Source organism: Grampus griseus, assembly GCF_964374135.1.
Source record: "Grampus griseus genome assembly, chromosome: 1".
Lineage (NCBI taxonomy): Eukaryota > Metazoa > Chordata > Mammalia > Artiodactyla > Delphinidae > Grampus > Grampus griseus.
The window spans coordinates 118,266,868-118,294,665 of NC_139017.1; the positions used below are offsets into that span (position 1 = coordinate 118,266,868).

The 27,798-nt window shown below is 38.2% G+C and overlaps 1 protein-coding gene across 2 annotated transcripts; it reads right to left on the reverse strand.

The window, feature by feature from the left end:
* Positions 1 to 586: 586 nt before the first annotated feature.
* LHX8 (LIM homeobox 8) lies at positions 587 to 26,858 on the reverse strand (the record flags this gene model as incomplete). 2 transcript variants are annotated; one of them, XM_082673756.1, is made up of 9 exons in its annotated part: positions 587 to 705; positions 5,921 to 6,104; positions 12,607 to 12,702; positions 17,306 to 17,409; positions 17,923 to 18,143; positions 20,201 to 20,322; positions 24,143 to 24,304; positions 24,703 to 24,789; positions 26,778 to 26,858. In XM_082673756.1, the coding sequence occupies 9 exons, from the start codon at positions 26,856 to 26,858 to the stop codon at positions 629 to 631; spliced, it is 1,134 nt and encodes a 377-aa protein (XP_082529882.1). The 2 variants fall into 2 exon arrangements, with proteins under 2 accessions (XP_082529882.1, XP_082529883.1); XM_082673757.1 differs by having other exon boundaries at positions 655 to 701.
* Between the last annotated feature and the right edge of the window lie 940 nt (positions 26,859 to 27,798).

Below are 27,798 nucleotides of genomic sequence, written 5' to 3' on the forward strand. Positions count from 1 at the left end.
AAGAATGGAAAATGTTTAATAAACTTAGAATGATGGGCTTATTAAACTATAGTGTTATTTACAGCCATAGTTCATCAACCACAAACACAATAATGTGTTTGCATGGCATGCTACAACAGAAGCTTTATTCAGTTCATTCAGAAAACATTGGCAAAATAAATTTCAGTTGCAAATTCACAGATACAAGCTTCAAAGTATAAAGCTGTATATAACAAAAAATACAGGTAATATTTATAACAATAACTTACAGATACAAACTAATGATACACTACAATTTCACAAAGGATTGTAAACATTTTGCACACTTGTCAGTCCTTTCTTTTAGGCAAAGTGCTCTTTTGATGACAAATAAATTAACAGATACACACTCGAGTGAACTATTTCCATACAATACAAAAAAAAGTTTTGATTTGTTTTCTTCTTGTAAACATAAGTTTTACAAAAAAATGAAGAATCAATAAAAGTGTCTTGCAGGCCAACTAGAGATACATACCTGGGCAGCAAAGTGATGTTGGAAATGCTTTGGATGTTAAATAAAAAATTAACATTAATATATTTTCAATGGTATTTTATACATAATAAATGACAAGTTTATATCCTTAATCATTTCTATCCCTGAAAAAAGGAATTAGGTATGACTTATTGGCAGTTGTGTCATTGAATGGGGTAACAAGGGCTGGAGTCCAAGGGTTGTTGGTGAATGAGCTACAAAATAGAAAGAAATTTGTGGATCAGTTTTGTAGGGTAAATAAAACTGATTTAAAAAACAAACAAAAAACAATCCAAGGCAATGTTCTCTCACTACTGATTTTATAGCTGAGGGCACCAAGCTACACTCATTCCACTGACCTCAGCAGGAGCATTAGCTTATTCAGCACAGTGAGTATAGTATTAAATGAGAATCCAGGAATGGTTTACCCCAAAATCTTTACTTGGGGTCACAAGCTTTTGCCACTTTACTGTCCTCCATCCATACCCCATTCACTGCACTTTACCCTGCAGCTAGAAACACGTGAGCTTTGCCTGCATAGACGTTGCTAGCTTTCATACGAAGGTGCCTCTATAGGGTGACCCCTGCCCCAAATTCTCATTTATGAATGCTGAACTGCCTCGTCCCTAAACATACATCAAAACACATTTGACTTGGGCAACACTATAGTCATTCATGTGAACACACACAACTTTAATCCTAGTGTAGGTAAATGCATCAATGGTACAGGCTCTGATTTTTTCTTTAATCAAACCTTAAAATGAACTTTCCACTCTCAGTAAGAACTATGTTGCTTCAAACCAAATGTCCCTCTAAGAGCAATTAAGAAAGCTGGACAAAATTTTTAGAAATCTATTTGAAGACATCTGAAAGATACCCAGGTAGTGAGAACTTGCAAAGTCAAGTCCCAGAGAAGGAGGGAAATAAAATGAGGCTACATTTCCTCCACAAGTTTGGTAACAATTTTAAAAGAAAAGGAGTGTGAGAGGCTGAGACATTTAGCAAAGTTTTCAGGAGTTAGACTTTGGGTGGTGGGGAATAAATATGAAAGATCAGGGACCACTGAAGAGAAGCCCTCGTTAAAAATGACAGACACAAAACAAAACAAAATGTAAGATTTTCTGGGGATCCCAAAAAGCTAGTTCCAAGGAGTAGTGACCCCGAAATACACCAGTCCTTGTGAGGACTGATGCCTAATTGGATATACAATGGAGAAAAGACAGTCTCTTCAATAAGTGGTGCTGGGAAAACTGGACAGCTACATGTAAAAGAATGAAATTAGAACACTCCCTAACACCATACGCAAAAATAAACTCAAAATGGATTAGAGACCTAAATGTAAGACCGGACACTATAAAACCCTTAGAGGAAAACATAGGAAGAGCACGCTTTGACATAAATCACAGCAAGATCTTTTTTGATCCACCTCCTGGAGTAATGGGAATAAAAACAAAAATAAACAAATGGGACCTAATGAAACTTAAAAGCTTTTGCACAGCAAAGGAAACCATAAACAAGACGAAAAGAAAACCCTCAGAATGGGAGAAAATATTTGCAAACAAATCAACGGACAAAGGATTAATCTCCAAAATATATAAAGAGCTCATGCATCTCAATATTAAAAAAACAAACAACCCAATGGAAAAATGGGCAGAAGACCTAAATAGACATTTCTCCAAATAAGACATACAGATGGCCAAGAAGCACATGAAAAGCTGCTCAACAACACTAATTATTAGAGAAATGGAAATCAAAACTACAATGAGGTATCACCTCACACCAGATAGAATGGGCATCATCTGAAAATCAACAAACAACAAGTGCTGGAGAGGGTATGGAGAAAAGGGAACTCTCTTGCACTGTTGGTGGGAATGTAAATTGACACAGCCACTATGGAGAACAGTATGGAAGTTCCTTAAAAAACTAAAAAAAGAATTACCATATGGCCCAGCAATCCCACTACTGGGCATATACCCAGAGAAAACCATAATTCAAAAAGACACACGCACCCCAATGTTCACTGCAGCACTATTTACAATAGCCAGGTCATGGAAGCAACCTAAATGCCCATCGACAGACAAATGGATAAAGATGTGGTACATATATACAATGGAATACTACTCAGCCGTCAAAAGAAATGAAATTGGGTCATTTGTAGAGACGTGGATGGATCTAGAGACTGTCATACAGAGTGAAGTAAGTCAGAAAGAGAAAAACAAATATCGTATATTAACACATATATGTGGAACCTAGAAAAACGGTACAGATGACCGGTTTGCAGGGCAGAAATTGAGACACAGATGTAGAGAACAAACGTATGGACACCAACGGGGGAAAGCAGCAGGGGGTGGGGGTGGGGGTGTGATGAATTGGGAGATTGGGATTGATATGTATACACTGATGTGTATAAAATGGATGACTAATAAGAACCTGCTGTATAAAAAAATAAATAAAATAAAATTCAAAAAAAAAATGACAGACACAAAACAAAACAAAATGTAAGCTTTTGGGGGGATCCCAAAAGGCTAGTTCCAAGGAGTAGTGACCCCGAAATACACCAGCCCTTGTGAGGACTGATGCCTGATTGGATTAAGTTGATCTCCCTCTGACCTAACCGCCTGCCAAAGGCAAAACTAAATCCTCTCTGGTGGAAGGTATTAACCAGAGCCTCAAATTATTTATAGTTTTCATACCTAACATCTGAAGTGCAATAAAAAAACAACAAGGCAAATAAGACATGACTTGAATGAAAACAAAGAGGAAAAAACAATAGAACAGACCCACAAAATACTGGAGTTGTCAGATATGTCCTTAAGTGTAACTATAATTAATATAACAATTTTGTTAAGGAATAAAGTGATAAAATAGATAATTCTGGCACAGAAGTGAAAACTATATAAAAGAATGAAATGGAAATTCTAAAAACTGAAAACACAATAACTGAAATTAAGAACTCAGTGGATGAGTTTTACAGCCTAGACAGAGAGAGAATTAGTGAACTGGAAGATAGGTCAGAAGAATATCTAGACTGGAACATGGACGGTCAAAATGCTGGAAAATATGGACTTTTTCAATAAGGGTAGAAACCATACTTGAAGAGACAAAATCTGATCCTTTTGCATAGTGAAATACATCAAACTACCTATTCAAGAAGCATATTTAGGCACACTATACTAAAACTGAAAACCAAACATAAAGAGAAAAGCTGGGGAAAAAAAGAGATTCACTTTTAAAGGAGAAAGAATAAGACCAACAGCTGACTTCAACAATAAGTGGTATCAAGTTAATTAACTATCTATATTCTAAACCACAGAAACAATGGAAGCAAGAAGACAATATAATTCATACTGCCAAAGTGCTGAAAGGAAACAGCTGCCAGCCTAGATTTCCACATACAGAGGAAAAACCATTTACAACTGCATCAAAACAAAAACTTACGAATAAATCTAACAAAACATGTGCAAGATTACTAAACAGAAAATTCTAGAATATAAGAGAGCATTTGAAGATGACCTAAATAAATAGAAAGACAGACTAAGATCATGGTATGGAAGACAATATTATTAAGATAGCAGTTTCCTACAAATGGATCTAATAGATATCAAAATCTCAATTGTTTTCTCTTTTTTGGTGGAAAAATTTATGGCAATACAAATGAACAACGAAGTAGGACAAGGTTGTACTACTGGATATCAAGAATATAGGCCTAGCATTATTTAAACAATTAGGTATTGATATAAAAATAAATAGACCAATAAAACAGAACAGAGGGTACAGAAATTGACACATAAATTATATGGATACTTGATTTATGATAAGTGTGGCACAGCAAAGCCCCTGAGAAATTGGCACTTTCATAAGCATAACAAAAACTTTGCTCCTTATTTTACACCACATACAAAATTCAATTGTAGATGGACTGTAAATCTAAATGTCAAAGGTAAAACAAATTTAACAAAATTTCTAGAAGATAACATAGGAGAAATATCTTCATTATCTTTGAGTAGGAACAATTTCTTGAACAGGTCACAAGAAAAGCACTCCCCATGAAGGAAAAAAACTGATGAAATGAACTACATTAAAATTAGGAACTTGTGCTCAATAAAACATACTCTTAAGAGAGGAGAAAAAGCAAACCACTGAAGAGGAGATATCTGCAACACATACAATCATCAAAAAACTTATTTATATTCAATATATAGCCAAAACTAGAACAAATCAAGGAAAAAACAAAACAGACAAGCCAACAGACCAACAAGCAAAAGACATGAATAAGCTCTTCACAAAAAGAAGATACAAATGCCCAATGAAAAAATGCTCAGTCTCATCAGTGATGAGGGAAAAGCAAATGAAAATAATGAGATAACACTACACAACTAAATTGGCTAAATTAAGAAGTCACACTATACCAAGTGTTAGCAAGGATGTGAAGCACCTTGAACTCTCATGTGCTGCTGGTCTCAGTGTAAACTGGTTCAACCACTATTGGAAACTTTTTGGCAGAATCAACTAAAATTGAACATATGTGTAGCCAGGACCCTATGTTCTACTCCCAGGTATAGACCAAATCAAACTGTGAATTAACAGGCACCAAAAGGCATGTACAATAAGGTCCATCGCAGCATATGCATAACTGGAAATAATGCAAATGTCTATCAACCCTAAAGTGGATTGTGGTATATTCCTACAGTGGAATTCTGTATAACAATGAAAACAAACAAATCACTGATTCTTGCAACAATACAGATGAATCTCACAAACACTGTAGTTGAAGGAAGTGAGACACAAGAATACATTCTGCATGGTTCGATTCATATAAAGCTCAAAAACAGGCAAAACTAGAACATGATTTTAGAGGTCAACACAATATTACTTTGGAGGAAGAGGATAATGATTGGGAGGGGACATAAGAGAGGCTTCCAGGGTGCTAACTGCGTTTTACTACTTCATCTGGGTAGTACTTACATGGATATGTTCATTTTATTAATTCATCAAGCTGAATACTTATGTGTGCACTTTTCTATATGTATGTTTTGCTTCAATAAAAAAGTTTCTTTAACAAAACTCAGTAAACCCCAATCTAAAAATCTGAGTGTGAATACTTTCTCTGACCATAGGAAAATAAATTATTTAAATAGTTATCAGGAGAAAACAAAGAGAATGTTTTTCCTAAGTTAAAATCAAGCACTATGAGTCATTATCAATACTTGTATTTTAGCCGTAAGGTGAGTGTTAAACTTGTCCCTTAAAAGGCAGTCACCGAAATAAGAATGTTGGGTAGTTCTCCCTACTACACCCACCCCCGACAATATTTTTCAGCTCCTACTGAGGTAATAGTTAAAAATGTGAATAGTATATCAATAATATACTATTAGAAGGTACCAGAAGTTGATTGCTTGGGAGGCAGCTGTTAAATATTAGGATACCTACCATCCATGTAACTATGCAGCGCTGTTAACATTGTCCCATCTTGGGGCACATAGGCAGAATAAGCCATTTCTTCTAACATGGGTGGAGACAGCCTGGAGGGCGGGACCGCTGTAACTGGGGCAGAGGAGGAGTGATTAGGACTGACGTGTTTCTTGTGGCGTGCTCTACAGTTCTGAAACCACACCTGAGGGAGGAGAAAAGCAATGTAGCTATGTCACATCATCAGTTGACTACATTACCAGTTCAGTTTACCAAGGAATGCAACCTCACTCTACCATATAAGCGCAGCATAAATCTAAATAAGCTTTCTAAAAAAGAATTCTGTGGACACAAGAGAAACAATTTTGCACAGTTATCAATGGTCATTTTCTTTGCCCAAATAATAATTATTTGTTGATTTACTTAAAAACTGATTCTATACTAAGCCAGCATCTTCCAAAATAAAAATGGGCTAAGGGATTCAAAATTCCAGAAAAGTTTCCTTGGTTTTACTACTGGCATTTAGGACAAAAAGGAAAACAGAAAAAGTCCTTTCATCAGAAAACTTTAAAAAATGCACTACTAAATGTATTCTCAGACACCTGCTGGACTTATTTTAAATCGTTTTTCAAATGACTAAAATCCCTACTGAGAGCTTAAAGCTTTCTACAAACCTCTTGATTCAGTTATTCCAGTCACACTGTAACCTGCTGAGTTCAATTTCTCTTAGTAAATACATAGGCTATTCTCTAAGAAGCAGGTTAAGGTTAGGCTTATAATAAGAAACAACTAGTGATATTTAAGCAGAATAAAATAACAAACACATCCACTGGTGAAACAGTTCACCGAATGTAAAGAGCTAACCAGCCTGTTGTCCACTCTATCACAGAAATAAAGGAAGCATATTCTGGGTAAGCAGAGTTTTATGTGCAGGTCAGGGTAAGTAAGGCTAGACTGCCCAGATTGCTTCCAGTATCTAAGCTACATGCATTTGAACTCCCTGCTCTTAGATAAAACTTGTCTACAGAGTGTTTCTCTATTAAAATATTATAGTATTTATTTGCTATCACTCAGAACAATTCTGTCATAAGAAGACAGCGAAGTGGAGGGATAAAAACATTAAGGAAATTAGGGTAAGAACATTTGGGGATCAGGGGAGAAGGCTAGGGGCATAAGTCTCTACCTAGGGCTGGTAGGTAGGTACTTGATGGCACTAGGGAATCAGAGCTAAATAATGTGGAACAGAAGGAAGCTGCAAAAAAGATTTATGTGAAAAAGTTGCCCTGATATCAAAAGGCACACCTTGTCCTTGGGACTCACAAACAGAAGTCTGCAAAGTATAAACTCAAGGGGTTAAAACCAAAGGAACAGAAACCAATAATACAATGGCGTCTGAGCACGTGGCTGAGTGGTAGCACCTGAGGTATATTTCAGGAACAAGCTTAGGCATGTATCAAGAAAAAGGAGTGAGAAGTCACAGCCTTCTCCCCCTTCTTCTGGAGCGTTAGTTAGACTCTTAGGTACCTATACAGAGACTTTACCCAAAGTCTTCAGTCACAGTTCCTCCAGAGGCTCCTTAACAGGTGCCACTGCTGTCACCCACCCAGCCAAGAAGACACACTCACACATTCTCCAACTTGTAAGCAGGAACTGCTGCCACCTGCCTTTTCCCCTGACAGTGCCCGGAAGACAAGCACCCCAGAGGACTACATATAACCTAAAACACATGGTGCTATGATTCCCAGAGTTTCTTCAAAGTATCTTATGTCTCCAATAAATTATATATTGGATGGAAACTGTTCAGTTATTTTTAAAAATCTCAGACTTTGTAAATAAAGATGAAGAAAGCATGACATAAACAGTAGAAGGACTACCTTAATGCTAATTCAAATAGCTCCTTGGAAAGATCAACAGGTAATTAAGCAGAGAGAGGTTTGAAAACACAAAGTGTCATGTAACTTGCACAGCAAAATATAGTTGAAGATTCCAGACATCAGAAAACAACTTCTGACATGAGGGCTACCTAGCTTCAGGAATAAAATGCAGTCCTTTTGACTCTCCTCACTGACTTAAAATTTCCTTCTTCTGCTTTCAAACCTCTAACAAGGGTTAAAATTTCTTATGAGCAACATACTCTTTTAAAAAATTTGAGTTCTAAATTGTAAAATACATAAGCTGAAAGCAGGCCATGTAGACATTCTGCAAAAGAAAAGACTAATGCATAAGATGAATCTCTCAGAAAACCCAAAGAGTCAAATACGAGAATTTAATGTATGAAAAAGATGGAACTTTAAATTATTGGGAAATCAGTATTGGCATAATATTTAGAGGGAGCTGGCTAATAGTTTGGGAGAAAAGAAATAGAAAACTCCCTACTTTACAACATGTTATCAAAAGTCAATTCCAGATAAATTAGGGTTTAGGTGTAAATAATTGCGACCATAAATGTTTAAGGAAACAAAAGCCAATGTTGATATACTCTCTAGGTGGAGCCAAAGCTATGAGAAAAAAATATTAAGAGATTTGAATACAAAACCATGTAAAATTTCTATGTGGAAAAAATAAGTGAAAGGGAAACTGATAAACTATGAAAGTTTAACTATGATAAACAATAAACATCAGTACGATAAAGAGAAAAGAAATAACCCAATAGAAAAGAGCACTAAAAAATACAAATTTTATTTTCAAAATAAGCACACGTTAAGGTTTACTGACAATAAAAGAAATATACATGAAAACAATGACATTTTCTGACTGCCAAATTGGAAAGGATGTAAAAGAATGACAGTTTTTAGGATTTACGTGCGTTGGGGAAAGGGAAATTTCACACATAGGTCCTGGTAGAATAAATTGGTTATGAACTTCCTGCAAGGCAATTTTTGTACTATCAGTCAAAGGCCCAAAAATGTTCTATCTTTTGACTCAACAATCCCACTTTTAGAAATTTATCCTACGGACACTACCAAACAAACATGCAAGGTATACACACAATGTTGTTCACTACAGCATTTTTATGATAGTAAAAAATTGGAAATAAACTAAATAAATTGTGCTATGCTCAATATGTGTAGCAATAAAAATGATGTAGATCTTAATATGGAAAGCCAACTTCGAGCACACTGACTGGAAGAAATAGCAGTGTTTTATCATGTTTCTGTAAGATACACAATTCATAATTCACCTCTCTGAAAGGGTATGTTAACAGTGATTGTATCTGAATGCAGAGTGTGAAAAGTAAAATCATCCATCTTTATTCTGTGATTTCAGCTCAGTGACGATCTGCTCTGTTATAATGTCTCACTATGCAGACTTTAGCTAGTAAAGGTGAGACCTGTACTTACACCCTGTATAAGAACATTACTTCTACCTAATCTTTGGGTAGCCTAGTTTGCATATCAGAATCAAGGCCTAGTAATCAAGTCTCTTTTCTTTAACTTTTCTAAAGTGTGTCCAATGCTAGGAAGTAGGCTAGGCGAAGAGGTTATGACTACGATTTGAGATCACTGTAATTAATCCTTCAAAAATACTGTGACGGACTATATATTTGAATTGCTAGTACTCCTTCCTTTGCCATCTTATCAAAAATATTTAAATTCAATCCTCACATATTAAAAGCCACCATCCAACAGCATATTCTCCAAGTTCTAGTGCTTGAAATGAAGTTAACTTGCTCATAATACTGGTGACCTAAATACCTGGAAATTACATGACAGATGTCTGTCTGCAGTCCTTATTTCTTCAAATAATAAGAAAAGCTCTCAGAAAACCCTCCGTTTTCCTTTCCTTCCAACTTCAAAATAATCTAAAACATAATAATCATGAATCTGACTTAGCTACAGCAGTCACTGTCATTGAACGTATAGAGTCTTAGATTACAAGGACCCCTCAGACCATTAAGTTTGAACTACCTCAACAAAGGAAGCTTCACTTCCAGGTACAGGGACTCACTACCTCGATGGTAGCCTATGCCATTTTTGTAGACTTACATACTGAGAAAATTGTTGATAGTGAGTGAAATCTGTTTCTTTCCTACATTCCCTTGCAGATACCCAATCCCGCTGCCTGTGGGACAGCCTTTCACATACGTTTAAAGACACCTATTCTGTTTATACTGTTTATATTCCTTCCCTCACCATCTCTGGATCTTTTTTCCAGATAAATATCCCTGTTGCTGTTAATACCAGCACATAATTTCTAGACTTTCATGACCTTAACCTTCCTGTAAAGGGGGCACTCTTTTCACATTGGTTCCCTGTTAGTCCCTTTCTAAAATTTGGCACTCTGAAACAAACACAATACCCTGGACATTTGAAAAATACTGAGGTCACGGGACTTGCCTTTTCAGAGAGCCTCATTACACTGCACCCAACCAAATCCACTGGGAATCTAGGTCTTTGGAGAAGATACAGTATCATCAAGTCTCTCCCACTGACTTCTTGGTATAAATGATTTTTTAATTATGAAATACTTCAGGCTTAATAAACTAAAGAATAAATACCTGCTTACCAATCACCCAATTTAAGAAGTAAAACATTATATGTGCAGTGTTGGACTTAACCTTTTTCTCCCCACTGAACTTCATCTCGATAGTTACAGTCACTAGCATTATTAATTCTTTACACCTTTTTTAACCTTAAATATTATTTAAAATTATTTTCCACTTCCCTGATCTGAAGGTAGTAGAAAATCTTGACACAGTTGACCACTTCCATCTTGAACCCACCTAACTCCTTGGCCCTCCATGATGCTTCTATACCAGATTCATTCCTTGATTCTGACTGTAATGGCCCAATTCAAACAGCTCTCTCCATAAAGTCCGTTCTTCCCTTTTTATTGTCCGTGATATCTTTTGAAAGGATCTTACCCAATTTCATGGGACTGGATCTCTCTGTTTGAGTCCTGTTCATCCTTAAAATACTTGTTTATGTGCTCAACTGCTACCATCGTTATCTGATTATCACAGCTAGAAGGGAATTCATCTCCCTCCCAACTACCAAACCCGTTTTTAAAAACACCTATAATATTTCTGTCAATAGCACCATTCCCATGGATACTTTGACTTCAAATTTAAGAGTCATCTTTGATGTCTCTCTGCTTCCCCATTACAGTATCCAGTCCTTTTCTTGTCCCCATTACAGTATACAGTCCTTTTCTTGTCTCTCTAGCATCCAGTACCTGCCATCAGTGTTCAGTCAATAAAACGTTTTCGGATGAATTCTAGGCCACTACCTCAGTTAAATCTCTTTTCAAAAAAATTACTATTTTGCTGGGCATCACATCTAATGTGTCAATTTCTATGCAGCCTCTCCCAACTCTAATTCTTCCCACATACTGTCACCAGACCTTTCTTCCTAAAATCACGTAAAATCTCTTCCTGCTCAGAAGAGAACTCTACATGTACAGCCTCTCCAAGTTCAGCTCCAATAATTCCATCCCCCCACAATCTGCAAACATAAATCTTATCTGTCAACAGATTTGCTCTAACTCATCCTTCCCTAGTTTTGTTTACATCACTCCCTCTACCAGGATCTTTAACAAAGGCCATAGATATCCCACCTCTTGCCCACCCCTCCCCCACTCACTCACATACACAATAATAGAAAAGTAGAAAAAAATTCTGGCCTCAAAACCGGATCTAGCTTGGAACCACAGCTGTCTTTTTAGCCTGAGGATCCTTAGGGTTGCTCTGAGCAATGAATGAATGGTCAACAAATGGAAGCCTAGACCAAGCAGGCTAATTATCAGGTTTTAAAAAAATTGATTCGAGTGTGAAGAGACCTAAAATGGCAAGCTAATGCTTTCATATTTCTTCACAAGACAAAACAATGACAACAACAAAAAACAAAACAAACCCCCCCACAACAATTTACACTTTTAAAGACCTAGAATAACTGGATTGTTTGTTTTTTTTGATATTGAGCTCCATGAGCTGTTTGTATACTTTGGAGATTAATCCTTTGTCTGTTGTTTCATTATGCTAACACGCATATATGGAATCTTAAAAAAAAAATGGTACTGATAAACCTAGTTGCAGGGCAGGAATAAAGATGTAGACATAGAGAATGGACTTGAGGACGTGGGGTGGCAGGGCGAAGCTGGGGTGAAGTGAGAGTAGCATCGACATACATACACTATCGAATGTAAAATAGTTGGTTGGTGGGAAGCTGCTGCATAGCACAGGGAGATAGGCTTGGTGCTTTGCGATGACCTAGACGGGTGGGATAGGGAGGATGGGAGGGAGGCTCAAGAGGGAGGGGATATGGGGACATGTGTATGCATATGGCTGATTCGCTTTGTTGTGCAACAGAAACTAACACAGTATTGTGAAGTAATTATACTCCAATAAAGATCTATTAAAAAAAAAAAGCTAAACCCAGAATTACCATATGATCCAGCAATTCCATTCCTAGGTATATATCTAAAGGAACCGAAAGCAAGCGTTCAAACAGATACTTGTGTGCTGATATGTATAGCAGCATTATTCATAATAGCCAAAAAGTGGAAATGACCCAAATATTCGTCCATGGACAAATAAAATGTGGTACATACACTGGAATATTATCCAACCATAAAAAGGAACGAAGTACTGATACATGTTACAACCTGGATGAACATTATGCTAAGTGAAATAAACCAGATACCAAAAGGGGGGGAAAAAAAAGACCTAGAACTTTTAACATCTCTTGATTAACCTTTAAAATAATCACCTGTATCACACGTCTGCTCAAGCCTGTCCTTTCTGCCAGTTTCTGGAGAGTCTGTGCATCTGGGTTGTTGTCCTGAGCAAATTGTGCTTGCATAACCTGTTTTTTAAAAAAGTGTAGGTGGTAAATAGCTAAAAATAAGAAGCTCAATCTTATGCATTTTGATGACAGGAGAGATAAGACATGCACAAGAAAATGGGATACTTGCATTTTATTACTTGAAAATCAATATGGGGAAGTATGTATAAAAAAAGAATGCATATTGTGTACATTTATGCACAAGTTGCTATGTTGAAATCTTAAAAAAAATCTATTTCAACATAAAAACTTGTCTCAACTATGCTGTTAAAAATAAGCTCACCTTTTCTTCCATTCTGACAACCCACAAATGCATAATAGTGTAAGTCTCTTTACTATTTTTTCCGTTTTGTTAAAAATTGCTAGCATTAGAAAACTTAAAAAAATATTTTTTTAATCTTCAGCCTCTACTGAGCAAAACAGGTTCAAGGCCCCTACCACAATTTTTATCAGTCTGCAAAAGTAGACAGTGCAACAGATGGATTCCACTTAATTGTAATGACTCCATCATTAATTGTTTTGAGCACTTGCTCTATGCAAAGGAACATCTGGGATCTTAAAAAGAGACACCCATCAGCCCATTGAATAAGAATTTCCTGAGATCTAAACATTTATAGATGGAAAAGCTCCCAAGTGATTCTGGTCTCAACTTCCTAGGAGAAGATATACGCATGCCAATAATTAGCAACAATACGAGCTAAAGTGAGAGGTGAGGAGTTGGGGTGGGGGGAGGGAGGAGTACCAGAATAAAAGCACACACCAAGGGCTTTGGATTCTTTCAGAAAAGGAAATCACGGAAATCAAGTGGGATATTTGAATTTTATTACTTAAAAGTCAATAGAGGGAAGTATTATAAAATATAAAGAAAGTATTATAAGAATGAGAAAGGGGAGTCTGGCACCCAACATGATTGTGCATGTCTGTGGGCATGTGATGAGGGTAATCTACCTAATGACCTTAAGTCCTGCTGACCTCGACACCATTTCCAGGAGGCAATATTAACTGCATTCTCCACTATGCTCCTCATATAATACTATCTTTTGCCACTGCACTTGTCACTGGGTAGCTAACTAATGTGTTAGCAAGTCGAGCTCTCCATAGCAGATAGTGAAGTTTCTTGAGGGCAAAGGGACTGTCTTATTCTTCATATCCGCAGGAGTTAATCCCCCTTCCTGTCACACAGTGAAGACTTTGTGACGGAATGAACCTCGACAATGTGAGGAAAATCTGAAGATAGCGTGGAGAAAAAGACCGATGTTGTTCCAGGAAACCTTATGAAGTTTACAAATTATATAATTTTTTTCAGTTAAGTTCTCGCTGATAGTGACTCTTCCAGAATAAGGTATTCCTGGCTTCCTATCCAACTACACTTGTCCACACACTCGCTGTAAACAGCACATGTATTTTTTCTTTAAAAAAATGGGCAGAATCAGCCTAAAAGTTTATAATCTCGCCCAGCTCACTTCTTTCTTCCTCTCCTACTCCAAAAGTGTTAACTTTAATATCTTTATGTACAAATAGAGTTGTGTTTATACGTAGTTGAGCATGTAACATCCCAAAGAGAAAAAAGAATGAACAAATTAATTATGTCTTTGTTTTTTAATTTTTCAAGCAGAAAAGCTGAACAGATATTTGAAGATTTGTTTGTAAGGCCATTATTGATAATTTATAAAACAAAAACAGCATGCTTTTCACAAATGCATTTCAAATTCACAAGTTTAATAATGGAAGTAAATTACATTTACTAAAGCAATTTCTCATTAAGGAATAAAGGAAAACTTAAATCAACACTGATGGTTTAAAGCTAGAATATGCTAAAGGAAAAGTAAGATGTGTTCATCAGTGTTTAGTCTCACAAAAGAACCCTTCTAATTTTAACTTGGTTTCATTACTCTCTGGTCACTAATGATGCCAAAACCCACCCTACTCCTTTTCTGAGCTCTTTTAACATGGTCAAGGAGCAAGCCTCTGTAGACACATCATTTTAAGGCCAGAATGTCTACCAGAAATGTGAGGAGTCTGCATAGTAGCAGCTGACCAACTTGATCTGAAAGCAGATTAAAGTAGGTGCTAACCCTGGCATGTTTAACATTAATAATCATTGAGCAAATACTTCCAATTACAATAAGCAAACCATAGTATTGCCAGAACTTTAAAATACAATTTATACAAATGAGACAATATTTGAAATATTTTTGCTAACACAAAATAGCACTCTATTCTGAAAGTCAAACTACTTTTTCTTCCCATAAGCTTCTAAAGAAGAATTTGGGAAATTTGTTTGTTCCTCTCATTTTAAGTCGTATAAGTCCAAACCAGGTAGTCTATGAATAGTCTTGACTTACTGATCACCTATATTTTATTGTTTTGCTAAATTCAAGCACTACTTAAATATATTCAGCTGTCTGAAAAGTAGGACAATTTGACAATGAGGTACACTGCCTGATTTATTAGAGGTTCTGGCAACGTATAATGATTCAACTTATCCTAGATTCCTAAGCTACAAAGAACACTTGAGGACAAGGATTGTGTCTCATTTGTTTCAGCCATTCCTGGCACAGATAGATGCTAATAAATACTGAATAAATGAGAACATGCTTTGAAAGTATATAATTTCTGCTTTCATTTTTAAAAACCTATGATCCTGATATAAATTTTTAAAACATGATTCAGATCACATTTTCATATAATAATGCATGGCTTAAATAGTTTATGCACATTTGCAATTTAAAACTATAAGGCTATCTACAAGATTCAGAATCTCACTCTTGTTTTAGCTGCCACTGCCATTAAGTGGAGCTTTGTTAAGGCACAGTTCTACTCATGGTCTCCTGGGAGGCCAAGCAAAATGAAAAGACCAGAGGTTTGGGGAGCAGGGTCCAAATCTCTTCTCTGCCATTCCCTTGGTGGTCTGCTCTGGGGGAGTCCCTACACTTCTTGGATGAGGCTACCTATATCAAGGAATTGTAAGAGATAAAAGAAGATAATGTAGAGAAAATGTCTGGCATAAGACTTGGTATACAAAGACCTCCACAAATATTATTCCCTTTCTATTTAATTAGTGCCTCTATCTTCCTATATGAGATTGTATATCTACCTAAAGTGGTTTCAAATTTTCAGTATCCTTTTACTAATAAATTTTTATATCAAACTAAAGCTATCAACCTTATGATTATTAAAGTTACAGCCAGGCTTTCATGGAAACCGCCCACTTTATAAACAGAACATATTTATATTAGAGATTATATTTTAACTCAGACACCTTTTAACTACTGGGTATTTTGCTGCCAGATCTCCCACAGCTATTCATATCTCCTAACCTGGGGCTTTACGTGATCTTCATTACAACCAAATGAGGCATCCAGAAAAGCAAGGTTCAAACAGATATCTCTTTCAACTGCCTTATCTTTCATTTCCTACTTACTGACCATGCAGTCTATGCCTAAATTAAGAAATCAAAAACAATCTTTTGGAAATTTTTTAGAATAGATCTAGATTTTAATGCTAGATTGCTTCCAATGCCATTAAGTTCCCTTGGAATATTTGTGTCATATCAAGGCTTCTTTCTTAATCATTCTCAAAATAAAAATCCTCTTTTACTGCATTCATCTTAAATACTGCCAAGTATTAGAATACTATAAGTGAGTTTTCAAAATATTACCTTCATTTCTTAATATTGTATAAATATCCTTACAAGTCTGAGCTAAGATGGATACTATGTGTAAAGCACCCAGCTATACATGGTAGGCGCTTTACAGATGTTACCTCTCCTTAACATAAAACAAATATTTCAGTCACATTAATCTTTTAGAAAATGTGATTTCTTTATCTGAAAAAAAATGCCAGAAAGAATCATTGTATGCGTAGACTTAAATATAAAGCAAGGAGTAATTATTTCATTCCTTTCAAGACAATTTGTATAAACAGAACTTATGACAATTATATTAAGGGCAACTAAGTTGAAAATAATCCCTCCCTTTTCAGGGAACATAATGAACCTCTAGCATCAAATTATAGAATTACTCCCTCTACCCTCTTTAAAAACAAGAAGGGTCTACTTGATTGGAGTCAATCGGTAGACTCCTATTTATGGTAAAGCCTTTACAATTCTTTCCTACTCAGAAAATGTACAATCTTGTCCATTAAAAGACTCAATGTGGTTTGTTAAAAAGATGAACACATTAGTGTCCCACAGACCTACACACTGAGCGTCTCTTTCTGTTAAGAGTCCCCAAATATTTTATCTTCTAGCACAATTACATGTAGTAATGTAAATGCCTGGGTTAAAGTAATTTTTATCAGGAAGTCAGAACAGATCAACATTTTGTTTCCACTTTGATGTAAATGCTAACAGACCCCAGGGAGACGAACTTGAATGACGAGTTCATATCACATCATGACTCTCAAAATATTGATAAACAATATTTAGGGCAATGTTTTCATACATCTAACAAGTTAGTTTTCACAAAAAGCACAGGCTAACCTTTTTGAAAACAAAAATGTTTTAAGACACCATAGAGATTATTTTTTGTTTGGCTTTGTTAGTTTGGGTTTGGTGGTTTTTGTTTTTTTTTTTTAGGTGGGGAAGGGCTTCAAAAACTCATAAATTCATTGTCATGTCTACCTGGAGCTGATCTGCTGTAAAGCTTGTTCGAGCTCTTTTTGCTGGTTTTGGATGATTGACATCTTGGTCTGTGAGGAGGGCGCCTTCGACACTAATCCCATTACCTGCATTTAAAAAACACACCATTCATACAATAATAGGTTGTTGTATGAACAATCATACAATAATAGGTTTCTTGCATCTCTTGGCTTGGTATGAAACTGTATACATCTAGTTTGCCAAATCCCTTAAGTTTTAGAACATACTAGAAACATACTGTGGAAACAATATTCCATCTGTAGGCTTGTATATTTAGTCAAAAGTGTACCAATTTGGAAGTGCACATCTAAAGCTCATCCTTACAAAGGCAAATACAAGGAAACAAATGGTTACAAAAGCAAAACAGAACCCTAAACTCAAGGCTGCTTCCTGAGAATATGGCACCAGGCGAATACATATGCCATGGCTTTTCTTGTAAATAAACAGATGGAGACCATCACCAACAGTAGAGGGCTTAATGAGTTTCACCACAATTACACTGCACAAAGTAATGCTTTAAGACGACCTTAGGAAAAATCGTTATTGTCCCTGTGTTCACTGTCCCAAAAGGTTCAAAAGTATTTTAAGTATATATTTACCATTTTCCACTTCTCTTTTTAAATTATCCAGCATGCAGTCATAATGCACTCTGCAGAGGACTTTCTCTTCCACCAAAGCAAACTCCTCTCCTGTGGAAAGTTGCCTTTTGCAAGAAAAGCAGGCAAAGCACGCCAAGTGATAGACATTCCCCTTGGCCCTCCGGACCCAGTCAGTAGAATGGATGTGCCTCCCACAGCGAGAGCAGCGAGTTCCATACCTTCTACATAAATAGAAGGGTGGGAGGTGAAGATTTTAATGCTTGGTGAGATATTCATCAGTCTAAGATTAAATTAACACATTATTTACTCATTGGATTAACCCAAGTATTTAAATCTTTTGAAAAGGAAACAGGAATCAATTATTTTTTTAAAAGTCATATGGTACACAATCGAGACTTGAGATGGGATCATAATTCAAACCTGTTTATAAAATAAAACCTTCTCATTGTTACTCTAAAGGAGAAAAGGATTTTTTTTCTTTTAAAATAAATGACATAGGAGTTTCAGTATCCTTCTTGTAACAAATAACAGTGCATTTATAAATTACCTAGAGACTCAACACACACACACACACACACACACACTCGAGACTGAAACCTAAAAATACAAAAGCATACCATTGAAGATATAAATAATGACGTCTTAAAACCAAGTTGAGATAATTAGAAAATGCTCTAAATATTTTTTTAAAGTTAAAACATTTTAAATTGATATTATCAAAGAATGAATAGAACAGAAATTGTTCACTCTGGTGTGAGGAAACCTCAGAAACCTCAGTGAAGGAAAACTCAGAAATGTTTCCTTTGGTGAACAAACTGTTGCAATACCATCCACAAGAGAAGGGGAAATATTACCTAAAGCTTTTAGACACATATCTGGACATTAAATGCAAGTTAATCTTAACAAAATGCCAGATGTAAAGATTTCTTTTTTCTCTCAGTCCTAGTGACCAGACACTCTCTGTCATATCTCCTACCACAATTGCAGTCATAACCTGGCATATCCACATTAAACTAGATAAGTATAGAGGTATTGCCAGTTTTTAAGTTAATCTGAAAAACTGTATCATAAAAATAAATTTCAGAATATAATAAAATATGAAGTATAAAAAAAAATCCTGAAGAACTAGACTTTCAATAAGTCTCTGAAACCAAACATTTCAAGGGGCTTTAAATTACCAAAAAAAAAAAAAAATTAAGATTAGCATATCTTAAGTGAAAGAGGAGGCAAACTGCTACTATTTTTGAGGAAACAGAGAGCAAACCTAATGAGAAATATATGTTTTGGGTAATTATAAAATTCTATGACTTTATAAAATAAAGGACTCTGGATTTCATGAAGTGCTTTAAATTACCTAGCAATTTTATTCAAATCAATCACTAAACTCTCTTAAATCAGTTTTTGAAATTGAGTATAAATAACATAATTAGTATTACAAACTTCAGTATGTAATATTAACTTCCCAATTTCACAATGAACATTCTTCTTCGTTTGGAAATGCAAATAGGGAAAAAATGTGATAATTTTCAAAAGTCATGCTTAAGGATGATTTCAATTTCAAGATAGAATTTAATTCTTAGTGGAGAGCTATCTTAGAAGAAACTTTACATTTAAACTATTATAAAGAGACCATGTGGAGAAAATGTTACATTTAATATCCTAGGCAAATACAGTCTCACAAAGCAAAGATCAAAGAACGGACAAAAGAAATAGGATTTTTAGGCAGAATACGTAATTAGACTTGGTGTATTTCCGATACTGGAATGGTCACTTCTTCTGAATAATATGGTTTAATCAGTTTCCAAACTGCTGGCATTTTATAGGTATATTACGAGGGGTCATTCTATAGTAAACTGGAAAAAGCACAACAAAACCTTGATTGTTTTTCCCCCATAATTACTTCATTTTTGTCTTGCTACTCCCTCTGAACAAAGGGCTTTGTTATAATAAGTCATCTTATATTTCATACTTTATATCTCTGCACAGCAAAGAAGTTCCCTGTTTTTAATACCTAAAACTTTCATTCGCCAAAGTGGAAATAATTATTTAAAATTAATTTTTGTATACTGAGTTCCTAAAACACATAAGCATGCTAATTTTATTTGTTTTAATACAAATTATACCTCAAAAATATGAAGCATTCTCATTTTGAAATCCATTGTATAAGAAAAAGTGGGCTTCAGTAAATAAAACTGGACAAGAAAGGCTATTTACAAAATTCTCTTTGTGTAATACCTTCTTGGAGTATCTACTTACTAAAAAAAAAGTTTCGGTGTACCTGAAATAATCAAGTTTGCAGAAAATGTCTTTGTCTTTAATATAACAGCTGGTATGCCTTCCTAAGGAGGTCCTGCAGACACTACAGGAGAGACACCGAACATGCCAGCACAGGTCATTCACCTGTGAAGAAGAAGGGGTTAGGATGAAAAGCCATTCTAATACCACACACTTAAGAGTATCCTTCATTGGTTTTCTGTATCAGGCAATTTTAAAAGCTGGCCTCTTAATATTTTAACACATGCTCTGAATGTTTCTATCTAAGAGGTGTCATTTACACAAATACGCATCTAGATATATTCTCTTTTAGACCTCAACCAGAAAATCACAGCAGCATGTTATACACTTTGTGTTTAATTTTTAAAATATACTTTTGAAAAATTCAGGTTTTTTTTTAATTGAGTGTCTATTCAGGGTTTTTTTGTTTGTTTTTGCTTTGTTTTGTTATCGAACGTATATGAACACAGGGAAAATTTTGGCCACTTTGAAGTCCTACATACTGGTTTTATATTTTTTTCCTTGACCAAATTCTTCCCACCGTGAAACATGGTAGCTAAAGAATTCAAGCCACATCCCTTCTCAATCTACTTTTTAGTTAAAGTGAGAAAGAAAATGGAAAAGAAGCTTTGTAAGGAATACTCACCCGTGTAAAGAAGCCAGGCAATCCATTTTACTTACAAAACAGAAATTCCTAAGGTAGATTTAAATGTTGAAATGGCCAAAGCCCTGGCTCCCGTCTAACATTAAATAATCAAAACAAAAAGCATTGGTAACCCTACTTTAATGATTTGGTTACTAGAGGAAAAAAATAAATCTATTATAAGCAGTTCTAAAAAGGTACCCAACTATTTGCCATTTATACTTCAGGAAGTAAGACATTAAATGCTTTGATTTAATTTAATAAATCACAGCACTTTATATTCTATATAGGAGCATGAAACATTGTCAAATCAGGGGACAAATCATAAATAGCCTTACCTTAAACTGTTGCTATCATAGTATAAGCGGCACATCTTTAGCCTTCAAAAACGAAGATGTGTATTGAATTCAATTTGCCTGTAATGCAGGCTCCTAAATTTTGCTCTTGTTAAATGGACACAAGAACTAGGCTTATGCTTAATTAAATTTCATTTAAAACAACGGCAATGATGCAAAAACACCAGTTATACTCTACAAATGGATCTAATGCCTAATATAAGAATTAGGAAATTGGAAAAATGGGAAATTGTGAAATACAGCTTTTGCTAAACTATTTCATAATAAAGACTATCTTGTCCAATGATTCTATCATATTAGCGTTACTGTTCAACATATTTTTCTGTGATATGAAATATAAAGGGTCCTTCGAAGCTGAAGAAAGTTTTACTGGCTTCTAATTACAGTTATGTGTCTCTTTCCAAAGCACTAATGAGAGTATCATTTTAGTGAAATTTTAAGTTTTGGTCTTGCTATAAAAGAACTACATGCTCACCATACAAGAAAACAGGGAAAATAGCAATAGGAAACAATAGGGAAAAAAATCTGAGGAAATCGAAATAAAAAAATTAACAATGGTGAATGCTGTCCTATTAATTAGAGATGCATTTTCTTTCTATTTTTTTCCTCAAACAGGCCCAATTAAGTTAAAGTGTAGAAATACAGGTTTCCTTTAGTATTCCACTGTTTAAGGCCTTCTGCATTTTGATGTTATCCAGGCTCTTTTTTTTTTTTTTTTAAGCAAGGCTAGATGCAGGCTTCAGGGCAAGAGTCATGGCCATTCTCTAGTTCCCTAAAGCCAGATGTAACGCCTGGTTTGCCACCCTTCCTCAAAGTTTACTTAAAAAAAAAATCTCCTTCATCTTCCATTTCTTTTCCAGAGATGAAAGTAAGGTGAACAGAGAAAATTCTGGCGACTATAAACCTTTCCTGATGGCTACATTGATCCAATCTCTGTATGTATACATATATAGGACCAAGTCAGAAAAAAAATCACTCAAATGACAGGACACTGAAGTATTAGATGGGGCAACAGATGCATCTAACTCCTCTCATGTTTTTTGTTCTAACTCCATTTAACTTGCCTCACAATATGGTGTTTTTCTATATTAAACAGTTATACCCTCAAATATTCTATTAGGTCTAACAATTATTTTTTCACCAGTGACTCAAACTGAATTCAAACTTATCTGGAAGAATAAGCACACAAAATGGGGTCAAAAAAGTTAAGAACTCAGTTTTTAATCATAAAGTGTCAAACTTTTGTTAGAACTAGTTTCCTATATAATAAGCAGCAGCTAGTTTTCTTGTACATATACTAATATGTACAAAAAGGGGTGGACTAAGACTGTATGTAGAAGACTTCATTGAGAGGACTCTGGTCCTACTACAAAGGAAAGCTTTAAAAGACTCTTCAGATAACTTACATTATTTTATACAATACACATATATAACATATAAACATATGTTAACGTATAAAAGATGAACACTAAAAATGATTTTATCTATTCCAGAGGATATGTTGAGTCACTTTATAATAACTTTTTTCTTTATCCTTTCTGCTGTGTAGTGGATCCATTATAGATCCATCAAGAAACATTCTTAAAGATTAAGCTAATTACTGAGAGGGCTCATTGAAAATAAGAAACTAGGTTTGATCCAAAAGATGGTTTTTAAATATCCAAAAAGGCTCAGGTGTGGAAACACTGGAATGGGAATCTTAAGAATGCAGATTTAAAGAGAAAGCCAGCTTTAAGAATCAACCACCAATTAAGTAAATTAGTCACTTTTTAAACGTTTTCACCAAAACTCCTTTTGGTGCTTTATCTGGGTTGTATCTACAGGGTATCATTCCAACTCCCCAGATGAAGCAGCTTTGTATGTTAAGGGAGAAATTTAAAGAAACTCACTAATTTGCTTTCTGAATTCATATTCTCCATAATGAATTCTTTTGAAAAACTGGGGTGGGGGGAGGTGAGGAGAATAGAAAGTGAACTGGTTTGCTACTAAGTCAGTATAGGATAGATCATTATTTTAAATAGTGGTTTTAAAAAGCTATTGAAGTTGAAATTCCATGGTATTAGAATTAAGACACAAGGGACTATGATCCTTCATGCAATGACATGGGTAACTAGCCTGCCAGAATTTGTACTCCAAAACTCCCCCACAGTATCTTGAGAGAAGTAAAACAAATCAAGACAGTCAACTCTCAAACCACCACTTGAAGCACTTCATCCCAAGTATTTTTCTTTCTTTCTGTTTTGTATAAATTTACATCAATTTCCATTTTTTTCCACTAAGCAATGAAGATGACATTAACAAAAAAAAAATCATTCGGTGGCCCTGAAGTATTAAACCTTAATGAGAGGAGGAAGATACTGAAAATGGTTTTCATTTAAATGCTACTACGAACTTTTACTCTGGAAAAGCCTCAGGTTAGTGTAAATAAACATAAGACTGTAAAATATCTATCCAGAAAAGACCCTTTAAGGCACTTGACAGTGGTTCTCACCAAAGGAGACACTGAAAAGGGGAAATCGATCAACATATACAGACGTGGAGTCCTCATAAGCAGGCAGACGTGTGGGTGTTATTGGGGGTGGAGGGACCATAACCCGAGGCTCAGTAAAAATAATCGGGCAGGACCCTGTTTCCAGAATGGGTAAGCATTTCCCCACTTCTGTTCCTCTACAAGTAGGTGGCTAACTCCAGCACATCCACCCAGGGTATCGGCACGTCTAGACCAGGATGGGTCACACGTAAGCAGTTTTGCAACAGCGGGTATTCTAAGATTTCTTCTCCCACTCTTTCCCACCGCATGAGTTGCCCCTGACTGGGCCATAGTGCTGAGAAAGTCTACAATCTCCAGCGAAAACTTGAGTGGAAAAGAGAGGGAAAGTAAACTTTTCTCTTCTCCCAGAGCTCTCGGGGAACCCCGCTGCCCCTGGGCCTCGCGGCTCCGCCCTACCTTGAGAAGGTACTTGTCCACGATCTCCAGGCCGCAGCTGTTGCACACACACTTGCCAGGGGGGCAGACGGAGCCCGAGGCCATGGACCGGGGCGAGGACGACGGGGACAGTGGGGCCGAGGAGGAGCACGAGTCCTCGTCCCCCACTCCCTCGGGGCTCACCTGCAGGAAGCCACGAGGCGCGGTCTCAGGCGGTTCTAGACCCCTCCTTCTCTCCCCATCCCACAGACCCACGGGGGCTCCCTCACAGCCTCCCCTCCCTTACCCCAAACCACCCCTAGTTTCTGAGGTCCCGCTTCTCGCCCTCTCCCCCCGCGTCCATGCTCCCACCACGCCCCCGCCGGGGCTGCAGACCACTGACCTCAAGGACCTGGGGCGCCTGGCGGCCCTGCGCAGCCCGCCACACTGGCTCAGCTTCTCCCCCCGCCCCAGAACCCCTCTCCACCCGCTCCCCGAGGGCCCAACTGCGCCCGGGGAGGAGCGCGGGGACAGCAGCCCTTCGTCCTTGGGCTGCCTCCCCACGGCCCGGCTCGCCGCCACCCGGGTCCCTACCCACTCACCAGTCCCTCTTCCCCGGCGCCTTTCCGAGTCCTCCCGGCCGCCAGGGCTGCAGTCCGCCCGCACTCCTCCGACATGAGCCCCTGGCACTGAGGAGGTGAGGGCGGGGAAGTGGGGAGGAACAGAGACGAGAAGTTCAGAGCCGGCACGTGCGGCCCAGAGCTTCAGCTTCTCCGCACGCGGGGCGGACTAATGAAGGCCCACGGCGCTCCGGGCCGCACGTGCAGCCGTCTGGGCGCCTGGGCCCGCGCGCGCCTGGCAAGCCGACGCCGACGCAGCCTCCCTTGCAGGCAGCGGGCGGCGGCGGCGGCGCAGCCTCAGCACGCGACTAGGCGGCAACCGGAGCACCAAGGGCTCGCCCGGCGCGCTGCCGCGCTCTCGGGGCTCCGGGTCCCCGCGCTCACCGTAGCACGTCGGTTCCCCGCCCCCCTGCCGGGGGTAACAAGTTAATAACAATCATCCCGGCACAAAGCAGTTTCTTTCTAGACGTCAATCACAGCGGAGCAGGGATCACCCGGCTAAAGGGGGTGCATGGGGGTGGGGTGAAGTGGGAGAGAAGAAAAGAGGATTTGAGAAGGGGGTGGGGGTAGGAACTTGATTTCTTTAATAGCCTCAATTAAAAGAGCAAGACACATATATATTTTTAAAAGGGGGCTTTTTGAATTGGATAGCCCGAAAGGTGAAGAGGTTTAATAGGATACTTGAAAGCTAATTACAGCGGGATTTAAGAAGCCTGGTGTTTGTTCCGATGACAATTTGAATGAAAATGCTTCAGATTAAACCGAGCCAGCAGCTCTTTCGTAAACTTACAGCAATTAGAGCTGCGAGTGATTTATACTCGTTTCTTTAAGGTGTAAATTGCCACTTATTGCTCGGTAAGTCAACATTTGAGCTACTAAAGGATTATTTTTAGCTAGCGCAAAAAGCGGGTCGAATAATGGAAAATATCCAGCTGAATTTAATTTGTGTCATTAAAAAAAAAAAAACTCACCCAACCTCGGTCAAAATGTTTTAAAGCAACAACGCGCATTACTCAAGTGTTTCCAAGCCTTTGTAGGAGTTTTGTTCTTAAACGAAAACGCAGCCGCTCTGGTCTTTTTCTGCCTTCGTTTACGGAAACTCTAGCTTGGGGGGCGGGGGGGGGTCCCAGAACTCGAACGGCCCACACTTCTGCATTTCTGTCTCTTCGCCTCCCTCTTTCCCTCACTCTGGTAGCACCAGAAGAGATACTGTCAGAGCCCCCCGGTCCCTCGGGCTCTCCGCCGGGACCCTCGGGTGCGCTCCCTACTCGGGACCCAGCGCCGCAGACACAAAGAGTTTAGGCAGAAGAGCCCCGAGTTCGCCGAGTGTTCCCCGCCAGCGTCGGCGCGAAGACAAAGTCAGCAGTGCCCAGTGCGGGTCCGGCGGAGGCGCTCAAACAGGCTGCAGATGATTTTCAAACCTAAAACGCGAGATACGCCGCGGCTCCTGCCTCCAGAGTGAGGTGAGAGTTTGTCAGTTTCCCCCCATCTACTCGAAGAATGGTGTGACTCGAGAGCCCTGGGGTTGGCTTCTTTCGGTCTTTTAAAGTAAAATGGCCTTCGTAGCCCGCCCTAGGATCCAGAGGCCTTCCTGGAACCACGTCTGCTTCTATTTCGCTGTGGGGCCGCGGCAGCGCGGACCGCCCTACGGCCGGTGGAGCTCCTTAGGGCCCGCAAGCATCCGCCGGCGGCTGGGAGCGGGAAGCCGCGCCTCTGTTCCTTCCCACCCCACAGCCGCCTGGACCTCCCGACTCACTCTCCCCACCGCCCTTTCACCACTGCAAACACAACAAAAGCACGACTCACATGTACCCGAGAGCGCCTTAGGCTTGAGGCTTCGTCTCCCAAATTACGGTCTCCATGGCCTCAGGTTAAGTGAGCTTGTGGGGAGGGGAGGCAATGATTACTGACTAACGTTACTACGTAAGAAAAAAAAAAAAAACTGCCAGGTTTGAAGATGAGGCCGTTACAGGTAATTTCTGAACCTCATTTAGGAGCGCAAACAGCTCGCAGGAAACTGCGATTCAGCTGGTCTGGCCAGGCGTCGGGTCGCTCACCTTCTCGGGAGGAACTGCCAGCTCCGGCACGTCCTTTTCTTCTAGTTTACACACAAACATCTGCTCGCTTTTCCAATACATGGCACTGCTAGGGCTGCTTATCACATACCAACTCCAGAGGGTCAGAGGCTGTCCGTGTCTGCCGATCTGGCCCGCCTCCCCAGCCCCAGCGCACTAATAAAAGCTGACACCGAGAAGAGAAAGAATGGTACAAGTCTTCGTCCAAAGAGGCCGCTGTGACCGTAAGCACTCTGATGGACTGCTCTTAAGATTGTTTCCCAACTTCATTGAGGTCTGTCCCTCTAGGAAAAGGAAAAAAAGAGTTTTGTTTTTCCAGAGGGTGGAACCTTACATGAAGGGAGGGAAGAGGGTGTGGGGGGAAAAGTCTTTTCCTGGAGGAATAGCCTCACCTCATTAAGAAACACCCGCCTTCTCTACAAGTCAAGATCTTTATCAGGACAAGCCAACTTACTCCAGATTTAGTATTAAAGAAGAAGAAGAAAAAAAAACAAAAAACCAAAACATTGGGAATGGCCTGTTAACTTTTGACTTAAAAAAAAAAAAAAAACTCCTCTCTGCATTTGCCGTGGCTTTTTGATTCTCACTCCCCAACCAAAACCTAAACAAAGATTCAGGTTACATCTCTTTCTGCAGCAAGCTGAAGGGGAAGCGGAGGTCTGGGTGACTTGAATGTTTCAGTCATTCTCCTGAAACGAGCAGCTCCCCTGTCTAGCTGAGGACAGAGACGGCTCCCTGGAAACCTGGGGGCTGACTTATCTAGAGGTTCCCACTCCCTTTGTGAAAAGTTTTCTTATTAAGATAAAGAAGGAACATCTGAGCAACACAAAAGCTTATGATTTGCGACTAGATTTGAAATCAAGGCTACAAGAAAGACAAAAAGTATGTTGCTAATAGTATTGCTCTTTCATCTCATCCTAGGCAAAATTTAAGCCATAGAAGCGGCCAGCTCCTGCCTCATATTTTGGTGGCGGGTTTGTTGGGGGGGAAGGGGGGGTGAGAG